This window comes from Myotis lucifugus, unplaced genomic scaffold (genome assembly GCF_000147115.1).
Source record: "Myotis lucifugus unplaced genomic scaffold, Myoluc2.0 scaffold_482, whole genome shotgun sequence".
Lineage (NCBI taxonomy): Eukaryota > Metazoa > Chordata > Mammalia > Chiroptera > Vespertilionidae > Myotis > Myotis lucifugus.
Genome location: NW_005871530.1, coordinates 657,314 through 668,579, shown reverse-complemented (window position 1 = coordinate 668,579; position 11,266 = coordinate 657,314). Strand labels below are relative to the sequence as shown.

The following is an 11,266-nucleotide window of genomic DNA, read 5'->3' as shown; positions in this document are numbered from 1 at the left end:
CGGGGCCCCTGTTTGTGGGAGGTGGGTGTCACAACACAACAAAGGGACAGAGTGGTCATGTAGAGTGTTGGGGAGAGAGAATGGTTTCCCAGTGGCCAAGGCCTTTAAAGGATGAGTGGACCTGAGATGAATTGGAGGCTGAAGAGTAATTCACACAGGATGAGGCTAAGGCTGGTACAGAGTTACTTCTCTAAACACTCACCATGATTTTTGCTTTGACGCTTGGTGTGGCCTGGGGTGTTGCAGTCAGACTGGTGGATTAGGTTAGAGGCTTGAGTGGTCATCTGTGAGACTCACTGGGCTTGGTGCAGAGGGCCATCGGGGCTGGGACTTGGGTGACGGGTAAGGGGAGAGATGTTGGCTGTGACTGCTAAAGGGACATCAAGTGCAGCACCAGAAGAGGTGGGCTCTGGGAATCTGAGGTATGATTGTGTTTCTCAATAATTGGGGTTGAAGGAAAATAGAGTCATGGAGAGAGGCCTTCGTAGCAGGACTACAGGCTGCCTCTGAGTATCTGGGCAGGACTTGATCCTGTTTGAATTGGGCAACACCTGCTGGGTAATGAGTAAGAGGCCGAGGAGATGCCTGTGGGGCTGGGGCTGTGTGAGTGCAGGTGTGAGAGAGGTGTGGGAGAAAGTCATGTGCCCTTGGTGAGGGGGAGAGAATTCATGGCTACAGGGCCCTGATATTGACCTAAGAGTGAGTCCATTTCTGGTGGTGTCTGGATCATACAGTAAGGGGGATTATAGGCTAATTTCCTGAAAAGAGGGGTGTTGTGGTGCTGCGTGCCAGTTCCAGAGCTTCGATGTCATGTATGTGCACACATGCCTGTCGCTGTTGAGCGATGACACAAGAATGAGCTAGCCTACAACAGTGTCACCTGGGCTTGAATGTCTCTACTGGCCCGGGGAAGGGAGAAGGTGAGAGAAATACGTTACAGAGGTGATGAGTTACAGTTTTGGAAAAGAAGAAGATTAGGAAATAAAACCATCCCTGTCACCCCATATGGGTGTTACCTTTGAAGTTGTGCCTCTGGGAATGCAGCTGTGTGGGAGGCCTGTGGCTCAAAGAATTATGTGCAGCAGGCGGTGCACAGGGATGGCCTCAGCAAAACGGAATTCGGGTTGAAAGGCTGAGGGGTGATGCCATGACTCTGCTGTCTTTGAGGTACAGCCTGGGGGACTCCAAGAGTATTGCCTGACAAGGCCGTTGTCAAATCACTCACACTGTCCTTGTGGCCAACATCTCTCCCTAAACTATGTTGGTGGAATCACTGTTACTGACAAGGGGCAGTGTGGCCTCCATGTGAGTCCCAGAGCACAGGTGTCATCTCTGTGCCCATCTGCCCTATTGCTGTGGGAAGACACAGTGTCAGGAGGAATATAAGGAGAGAAGTACTTGGATGGGACAAAGGCCTGGTGTCTTCTCTAATGTGGGGAGCAGAGGGAGCAGACGGATGTGGTGGGTGGAGACGATGACAGAATTGGAATTTTAGGAGAGAAGCTGATCATGGAATGAACTCTCTCCATTGTGACAGGATATGGACTTCGAGGACGTGGCCGTTGCCTTCTCTCAGGAGGAGTGGGGGCTCCTTGATGAGCCTCAGAGACTTCTGTACTGCGATGTGATGCTGGAAGTGTTTGCGCTTGTCTCATCTGTAGGTAAGACCTTCACATTCTCCCAGTGTCCTGGGTTGATGCCCACTTTTCTCTTTATTCTCCAGATGTAGCTTTCTCCCTCCCACAGTCAGACCACAGAAGAGGCTCTGCTCATTCCCCACATTCTTGTTAAATGTGCTGTGGCAGCCAGTGGTGAGCTGTGTGGAGAGTCCATCCAGTGGACCCCACGAACATCCATAACACAAGTTGCTTCAAAAAGTGCAGGAAGTGCCTGGGAGTCAGGAGTCTTGCAGACAGCTTCCTGGGTGCCACCTCGCACTCCCTCTTCACGGTGCAGTGATGGTGTCCACCCAATGGCTTCCACTTCTGCCCCTTCCACAGCTAAAGGCTCTTGTGACGGCCTGTGCCAGGGTATGTTCTTTACTTACATGATCCATGGGCTGTTCTTGTGAAACCCTCCTTCAATGGTTTGTAATATCTGTTCCCTGAATACTGTGCACGCTGTGTTGGTCAGGGCCAGTGCTGGCTGCTCACCTCTGTTGTCCTTCACTAATACTCAGAATATTTAGGTTTGACGTATTTGTACAGTAGAAGGTGCAGGAGGACCCTGTTTTTTTCACAGGGTGAACATGCAACATGATCTCAGGAGGCCAGGCCTTGCTTAGGGGTCACTGGGAGAAGGTATGCCACATGGGCTGTGTTCAGATCACACCAGGGACATCTTGATGTCCAGCAGTGTTTAGATGCAAGTGCCACTGGCCACGTCTCATTCCTTCCTTTCCTTTTCCTACCTGACACTTTGCCGACTTGTCGTTTAATCTGCGACTTCCCGGCTTTTGTCTGTCTTCACCTTTTGGACTTTTTGTATCACCTGTTCCTCTGCACTGCTGCCTCTGCATTACCAGGTGTACTGGTTAATAATAGCAGATTTCGTAATCAAAGAAAACACGATAATTTCAAGAGAAACATCAAAAGTGCTTTATTCAAAGGTAATGCCCATCGCTAGCTACACATTTCCCCATCTTTCAGGTAATGTGTGGATACCGTCCCAATAGAACTTTTCTTGTTTGGAGGCAAACCATTCAGAGACCTAATTTTCCAGTTCTTCGTACTTTTTTTTTCAGTTTTGTTTTTTTTTTCTTTGTACATTTTGAAGTGCTGCTCAGGAAGTGCATGTGCCATCGATTGGAACAAGTGGTAATGTGAAGGAGCAAGTTGTGGTGAATACGGCACGTGGGTTAATCTTCCCAGGCAAGATCTTTTAACATGTCTTTAACTGGTTTTGAAGAGTGTGATGGTGCGTTATCATGAAGCAAAATTACTTTGCCGTATCTTCTGGCCCATTCTGGTTATTTTACGATCAAAGCATGGTTCAAATGGACCTGGACGTTCTTTGTCTTTCACATCGAAATCATCACTTTTAAAGCGTTTAAACCAGCATTCACAAGTATCTTGAGATGGAGCATGTTCACCATAAGCTTCCCGAAGTATACGATAACTTTGAGCAGCACTTTTCTTCAAAATAAAGTAATGAAATAAAACTTCCTGCAAATGCTCTTTTTTTGGCACGCAATTCAACATTTTTTCTTCTTTTTTTAAAAAAAATATATTTATTGATTTTTTACAAAGAGGAAGAGAGAGAGAGAGTTAGAAACAATGATCAGCTGCCTCCTGCACACCTCCTACTGGGGATGTGCCCACAACCAAGGTACATGCCCTTGACTGGAATCGAACTTGAGACCTTTCAGTCTGCAGGCCAATGCTCTATCCACTGAGCCAAACTGTTAGGGCGCAATCTGACATTTTTAAGCGAAAAAATATCTATGATATTAACACCTTCAGAAAATTAGACATACTAAGTTTTGAAGCTTGTTGTCAATACAACAAAATAGCATACATATCAAATCGCATATATATCAACAGATGTGTAACTCCATCTATTGAAAAAAATCCGCATTATTAACCGGTGCCCCTGGTATTCTGTAACACTGACCAACACATGGGTTATGAGGTGCACATTCATGCTTAGGTAGTGTTTGACACCAGGTACTGGTGTATTGAATTTTGCTTGGAATACGACCTTACCAACCCCATGCACAGATTTCCCCCTTCACCGGCAGACAAGCCCTGCTGAACACTGTTAGCAGAAGGCTGAGCTGGAGGTCGGGCTTCTCTTCCATGTGGTCCTTGCCATGTATGGGTCATATTTCTTTTCTTTCTTTTTCTTTTTTTAAAAATATATTTTATTGATTTTTTACAGAGAGGAAGGGAGAGAGATAGAGAGTTAGAAACATCGATGAGAGAGAACCATCGATCAGCTGCCTCCTGCACATCTCCTATGGGGGATGTGCCCGCAACCAAGGTACATGCACTTGACCGGAATCGAACCCGGGACCTTTCAGTCCGCAGGCCGACGCTCTATCCACTGAGCCAAACCGGTTTCGGCGGTCATATTTCTGGTGAGGCCTTCCTGTATTGTAAAATTCAAAGGCCCAGGCTTCACAGCGGCCTCTTATTAATCCTTCCTGCACATCTCTTATTTTCAGCCAGGTGCATGGAACCCATGTATTATGTGCAAAACACTTGAGCAGTGGCACTTCCCCCGTCACCACAGTCAACATCCAGTTCCACAGCATTTCTGTCTTTGCAGGTTGTTGGCATAAAACGGATGATGAGGAGGCCTGTTCTGAGCAGAGTGTATCTGAACAAGGCAAGTCACTGGTCAGGGCTTCTGAGACAGAGCCAGCAACCCAGAGGACCGATGTGTGTAAGCCGTGTTTGTCTGTGTTAAAAAACATTCTGCATGTGACTGAGTCACAAGCAGCAGACTTTGAGCAGAAAGCCCTTTTCATTGATGCATGTGGAAGATACTTCTCTTTTAATGCAAACCCTCACCAGCAGCAGAGGGAAGCCAGTGGAGAGAAGCCCTGGAAAGAAGCTGTGGACAGGGCCTTGTCTGTGACCAGGTGCAGCTTCTACTTATCAGAGGTGCCTTCAACTAGTAGGGAGGTTGGGGAAGACTTCCTAGCCATCTCAGAGCTTCTCCAGCACCAGGCCCCTCTTGACACTCAGGAGCCACACAGTGGCAGTGAGATTTCGCTGGAATTTCTCAGTGGAGAAAGTTATCACTTTTGGGATAAATGTGAAAAATCTGAGAGCCACGACCAGAAGGTTGTTCAACATCAGGCTGTCTCTTCAGGAGAAAATATGTACGAGTGTAACAAACGTGAGAAAGTTTTTAGCCGTATCTTGAACCTCAATCGACATAAAAGCATGTACGCTGAAGAAAGCCCGTATGAGGATAGCGACTGTGGGAAGGCCTTCAGTCAGCGCTCCAACCTCAGTCAACGCAAGAGGGTTCACACTGGGGAGAAGCCTTTTGTGTGCAGTGATTGTGGGAAGGCCTTCAGTCAAAAGTGTGCCCTCATTCAGCACCACAGAATTCACACCGGGGAGAAGCCTTTTGAATGTAGTGATTGTGGGATGGCCTTCAGACAAAAGTTTACCCTCATTCAACACTACAGAATTCATACGGGGGAGAAGCCGTATAAGTGCACTGTTTGTGGGAAGTCCTTCAGTCAAAGCTCATACCTCAGCCTGCACAAGAGAACGCACACCGGTGAGAAGCCTTTTGTATGCAGTTGTTGTGGGAAGTCCTTTAGTCAAAAGTGTACCCTCATTCAACACCACAGGATTCACACTGGGGAGAAGCCTTACGAGTGTCATGAATGCGGGAAATCTTTTCGGAGCAACAGTCACCTCTATTACCACAAGAGAGCTCACACCAGAGAAAAGCCATACAAGTGTAGTGAGTGTGGGAAGTCCTTCATGCTCATCTCCACTCTGACGGAGCACCAGAGGATTCACTCTGGAGAAAAGCCGTATCAGTGCGGCAACTGTAGGAAGTCCTTCAGCCGAAGATCGAAGCTCATGGGCCACCTCAGAATTCACACTGGAGAAAAGCCGTACGAGTGCAGTGAGTGTGGGGAATGTTTCAGATGGAAGCCTAGCCTGGATAGACATCTGAGAGTCCACACTGGAGAAAAGCCTTAAATGTACAGGGGATGTTTTATCTTTCTCACACTACAACACTGAAGGAGACTCAGACCCATCAGCCTGAGTAGAAACTCCTTTTATTGGAACACACACTCTTCTCGATTCCTCACAAATTTGAGGTACAAGTGAGGCCCGAAGGAGTTGCATTGCACTTGCCAATGTGCCAAGATCTCATACGTGACTGATGTCACTGCGAGTATTTGTGGCTGAAACGACCTCCTCTACCCCCTGGCTCACCCAAACAGTGTGCGTCGGTCACCACCCCTGGTGCTCGGGGGAAATGTATTCCGTGTCCTCATTTCTGCTGGAGGAAATTATGATTGCTCCAAGTTCTTGGCAGGATCTTCATTCCTTACTCTCTGACGAGGGAATGGACCCAACCCAGGGTTCATCCAGAGCCCCCGTCCTCAGCTAAGAAGAGCCACCTCTCTCAGGGACATTGTGGGTCTCACATTTTGTTGTCACGAATTGTTTCAGCTTCTAATTCACCAACCTGCACACTGCTTGCTGTACACTGCTCTGGTCTGTGATGTTATGGTCACGGTGTTTTTGCTTTTGTACCTTTAATTTTGTGGGTTCTTTTCACTGCCTGGGATGATTGGCAAGCACAGTTGTGACCTGTCAGCATGTAGAGTTAACAGATACGGTGGGGATCCCAAACTGTCTGTGCTTCGGAAGGGACAGCAGAAAATCACTGTTTGTCTAATATTGACTTAGTTTGCATTACTGCCCAAGGCCTGGAAATAAAGACCCCGTGACTTTGTGGTTCTATTTTGCAGGTTTGATCCATGGCTCCCAATTGTGACTAGTTTAGGAGACATCCAGTCATTGTGTTTCTTTCTTTTTCTCTCTCTCTCTCTCTCTCTCTCTCTCTCTCTCTCTCTCTCTCTCTCTATTTTTCTGCCCCCTCCCTTACACTCTCCCTTAAGAATTAAAAGAGCTCTGGCTGGTTTGGCTCAGTGGATAGAGCCTGTGGTGGACTGAAGGGTCCCGGTTTCGATCGTGGTCAAGGCCACATGCTCCGGTTGTGGGCTCAGTCCCCAGTGGGGGCAGTGCAGAAGGCAGCCGATAGGTGATTCTCTCTCATCGTTGATGTTTCTCTCTCCCTCTTCCTTCTCTGAAACCAATAAAAACGTATATGAACAATTTTTTTTAAAAAACAGACCATTCACTCTAGTTCATGGAGATGGGGCCACTGCCTGCACAACCACCTTTCCTCACTCTCTCCCGCCTTTGCCTGACGTGTTCCCCCTGCAGCTGGGGAACACTGTCTTTCTCAAGGGCATGGCAGCGAGGATCCCGACACAGGCCCCTGGGAGGGATTGGGGTTCTGTGTCCGTCTGAGAGGAGCTGACCAGGGTTCTCTGTCCCCATGCAGAGTCATCCCCAGGCCCCTGGCCCGCTGCAACTTCTGTATCCGGGAGGAGCCCTCAAATGCTCTGAGCCCTCAAATCAGTTCACCTTTGGAAAGTCCTGCCTTCGACCAGCCCACATACACACATGAGGCCCACTGGTGTTGAGTCTCTGTTTTTTCACTTTGGGGGTAATTTTCTACTTTGATTTTATTAAAAATAAATCCCCCCTCAGCACCGTCACCTCCCAGGCAGTCCTGGAGGTAGCTTGGATGCTCCAGGAAATGGGGCTGTGTATTTGCAATGCCAAGAACATTGTGCAATACAAGTGCTCCCAGGAGGAGAGCCTTGGACTCAATACGATATCACATTGAGGGGGTACATTGTTGTTGCCTCTCACCCTAAATTGGGCCTGTGCAGAGTAAACCCCCTTCCCCTGTAGTGAGGTGAGGGACCCTGGACTTGGGGTATTAGTGTGCTGCTGGGGTGTGTGGTGGAGTGGGTAACAAGGGTGGGGGCCCTGGACAGGGTTGGTAGGGGTATTTCCTATCAGCACTTGAGGCAGAGTCGTCGAGTGGGAGGCTGAGGGGAGGCTCTAGTGATGAGAACTTGAATCAGGCTGGATGGAGGGGCCACAGCCAAGGGCAGGCACAGCTGAGACCTGTAAAGACCGAGGGTGTGGACACTGTTGGGCCGGACTGTTCCAGGCTCTGGAAGTACAGAGTCCCCTGCCCGTGGGAACTGGTGTTCTAGTGGAGGGCAGCCCACAAAGACTGGGCCAGGATAGTGAGGGCAGGTGACAGGAGCTCAGGGAGGAGGAGAAGCCTGGGGTGGTCAGTGAAGGGCTGGTGTGTGGTACCTTCAGCAAAATCATTGACCAGAAAAAAAGAAAAAATCAATGCCTGAGGGACATTTACAGTACTAAATGCAAGTAAAGAGTCCAGTGGTTTAAAACTCTTTGCTTATCTGTATGTATATATAAAAGCCTAAGTGACCATTGCAACTGAACAGACGACCGAACAGGCTATGTGGGGTGACCAAATGACTGAGCAGCAGGCTGCGTGGGGCAACCAGGCCAGCCGGCGGGGCAGTAATGGGCAACCAGGCCATCGGGGGGAGGGGAGGCAGTTAGGGGTGACGAGGCCAGCAGGGGAGGCAGTTAGGGGTGATCAGGCAGGCAGGTGAGCAGTTAGGAGCCAGTGGTCCCAGATTGTGAGATGTTAGGATTGGGCCTAAACTGGCAGTCGGACATCCCCCGAGGGGTCCCAGATTGGAGAGGGTGGCCCGGTGCACGAATTTCATGCACAGGGCCTCTAGTTTATGATTAAAGAGTATTTAGAAGATACTTTAGTATACTCACCACAAGCATAGTTCTCCAGAGGAAAAGGACAGATATCCACAGAATTTTAAAAAATCTGGTCGGAGGTGACCATAATGGGGCAGGATATGCAATAGAAGAAAAATGTTTGAGATCATGAGGAGCAAATCTGGAGTGTGTTCTCTGTTGTCCTGACCACACTTACATTGACTGAGAAGCTGCCGTGATGATGGGGAGGGAGTGCATGCATTTGACTTGCAATAAGACCCTGTGTACTGGCTTTGGCTACCAGTGGACATATTTGTGTCTGAATGATTCTGTGCCATATTTTTATTTGGGTCTGTAGCCTTTGTGAGAATCGGAAATACCCCCTGGGAGCATGCTCACCTGCAAAGCCTGAAATAACCTGTCAACAAACCTTGGGTGATCAGCTGCAGAGAGCACTTCCAAGAAAATGACGGCGATCCCTTCAAAGTGGAGGCAGCCCTGACCGGTTTGGCTCAGTGGATAGAGCATCTGCCTGCGGACTCAAGGGTCCCAGGTTCAATTCCAGTCAAGGGCATGTACCTTGGTTTCGGGCACATCCCCAGTAGGGGGTGTGCAGGAGGCAGCAGATCAATGTTTCTCTCATCCAATGTTTCTGCTTCTATCCCTCTCCCTTCCTCTCTGTAAAAAATCAATAAAGTATATTTTTTTAAAAACAAAAGCCTTTCTATAATAAAAAAAATAAAGAGGAGGCAAAGCCCACCTGGATAGTCCACTTCCCGCGCCCCTAGCCACTGAGCCTGAGTCCTTTTGCACAGTGAGCCCTTTTCCCCTGCTTTGCCTGCAGCTGTGGGGAAGGAACTACATTTCCCAGAATGCCTTGAGTGGATCGGCAGCACCGCGAACCAATGAGAACTTAGGAGGAGGAGGCTACCCCGTGTGACGCACTGCGAGAGGGCTGTGCTTCGTGGGACTCCCCTGTTAGTTGCTGTGGGTTTTGTCTGTCAGAGGTTCCGAGGCGCTCAGTCAGGACCGAGGTGCCGGGTCCCAAAGGGGCGGGAGTCGTTCTCCGCGCCGCACGGGTGCGGGTGTGAGGCCCGGCGACCCCGCGAGGGACCCGCTTCTGGGCGGGAGGGAACCGCGCCCTCGCCCGCCGCCCCCGCCCGCTGAGCCCGATGGCGGCGGCCGCGCCCAGGCGCCCGGCTGAGGTGAGCACGTCCCGGGCCTCCCCGCCTCCCGACCCAGCCCCGCAGCCCGGGGGCGGGCGCCCGTCCTCCTGCAGCCCCGGCCCCGCGCTAGGACCGCGAGGCGCTCGGGGGTGACCCCCGCTGTGACGGGGAGGAGAGGGGAGGGGCGCCCGGAAGACCAGCTGCCCCGACTGCGGGGGGTCAGGCGGCACGCGTCCCGGCCATCCGGGCACGCCGCATCCAGGGAGGCTGCGTGTCTCCAGGGCCAGCCCCCTCCCCGGTCCCGCGGCTGCGGAAGTGCTGGTGCGACCATAGGGAAGAAGGGGGGGGGGGACCCCGACCCTCACTGTCCCCGACCCCCACCCTCACCGTCTCTGGAGCGTCTTCTTTCGGACTCGGAGAGCAGGTCCCCAAACTGGGGTCCCCGGGAGCCTGGAGGAACCCCAGGCACAGGACCCTCCTCCCACGCCAGGGCCGCATGCAGGCGCTGGCGTGGCCTTCAGCCCATAAACACCCGCAGGGGAGGCTGTGCCGGGAGCTGGTCCCGGGCCCTGTGCGCGCCTCTGGCAGAGCTGAGCTGAGTGTTTACGGAGCTTCAGTCTCTTTCTGGGGACAAAGGGCACAGGCGGGACATTGTCCTCCCGGAGCCCCTGAGGCCACAATGGCACCAGGACGTGGATGGTCCTTTGAGTTGGGCGATTGGGAGGAGGACGGGCACAGGGTGCTTGTGGGGGGCTCTGGGGGGTGAGGGGGGGATAGTGAGTTCTCAATAGAGGAGTTTTTCCTGGTTGCAGCGGCCCCCGTCCTGCCAGGGCAGGGTGACCTTTGAGGACGTGGCCGTGTACTTCTCCCAGGAGGAGTGGGAGCTCCTTGATGAGGCTCAGAGGCGCCTGTACCACGACGTGATGCTGGAGACCTTGGCACTGATCGCCTCCCTGGGTAAGGATTTCAAACTCCCCGTGTGCCCTGAGCAGGTCTGTCCTCACACCAGGACCGAGGCCCGGCTTTCTTCCCCAGTCCCTGGATGGGTGCTGTGCTTACACCCCTGGATGGGTGCTGTGCTTAGACCCTTGATGGATGCTGTGCTTAGGTCCCTGGATGGGTGCTGTGCTAAGACCTCTGGATGGGTGCTGTGCTTAGGTCCCTGGATGGGTGCTGTGCTGAGACCCCTGGATGGGTGCTGTGCTTAGATTCCTGGATGGGTGCTGTGCTTACACCCCTGGATGGGTGCTGTGCTTAGACGCTTGGATGGGTGCTGTGCTTACACCCCTGGATGGGTGCTGTGCTTACACCCCTGGAAGGGTGCTGTGCTTATACCCCTGGATGGGTGCTGTGCTGAGTTCCCTGGATGGGTGCTGTGCTTAGACCCTTGATGGATGCTGTGCTTAGGTCCCTGGATGGGTGCTGTGCTAAGACCTCTGGATGGGTGCTGTGCTTAGGTCCCTGGATGGGTGCTGTGCTGAGACCCCTGGATGGGTGCTGTGCTTAGATTCCTGGATGGGTGCTGTGCTTACACCCCTGGATGGGTGCTGTGCTTACACCCCTGGATGGGTGCTGTGCTTAGACGCTTGGATGGGTGCTGTGCTGAGACCCCTGTATGGGTGCTGTGTTTACACCCCTGGATGGGTGCTGTGCTTACACCCCTGGATGGGTGCTGTGCTTAGACGCTTGGATGGGTGCTGTGCTTACACCCCTGGATGGGTGCTGTGCTTAGACGCTTGGATGGGTGCTGTGCTTACACCCTGGATG

The 11,266-nt window shown here is 51.6% G+C and overlaps 3 protein-coding genes across 8 annotated transcripts in view; all 3 read left to right on the top strand.

Moving 5' to 3' along the window:
- Positions 1-8,926, top strand: part of LOC106694480 (zinc finger protein 551-like) — a 27,206-nt gene extending 18,280 nt beyond the window's left edge. For 2 of the 6 annotated variants that reach the window (XM_023744685.1, XM_023744684.1), the window contains one exon: positions 4,270-6,446. In XM_023744685.1, coding sequence (XP_023600453.1) covers positions 4,270-5,672 — 1,403 coding nt within the window. In that variant the 3' untranslated portion in view covers positions 5,673-6,446. Of the gene's footprint in view, positions 1-6; positions 2,031-4,269; positions 6,447-8,691 lie in introns of those variants that run through there. The other 4 variants (XM_014445778.2, XM_014445777.2, XR_002826421.1 and 1 more) reach the window with 4 other exon arrangements.
- A 377-nt stretch (positions 8,927-9,303) lies between these two features.
- The window catches only part of LOC106694482 (zinc finger protein 154-like), a 9,327-nt gene continuing 7,364 nt past the window's right edge, over positions 9,304-11,266 (top strand). Inside the window, exons 1-2 of the mRNA XM_014445774.2 lie at positions 9,304-9,538; positions 10,312-10,456. Coding sequence (XP_014301260.1) covers positions 9,506-9,538; positions 10,312-10,456 — 178 coding nt within the window. The 5' untranslated portion in view covers positions 9,304-9,505. The remainder of the gene's footprint in view (positions 9,539-10,311; positions 10,457-11,266) is intronic.
- The window catches only part of LOC102429351 (zinc finger protein 134-like), a 37,290-nt gene continuing 36,374 nt past the window's right edge, over positions 10,351-11,266 (top strand). Inside the window, exon 1 of the mRNA XM_023744692.1 lies at positions 10,351-10,456. The gene's annotated coding sequence lies outside the window, so the exon portion shown is untranslated. The remainder of the gene's footprint in view (positions 10,457-11,266) is intronic.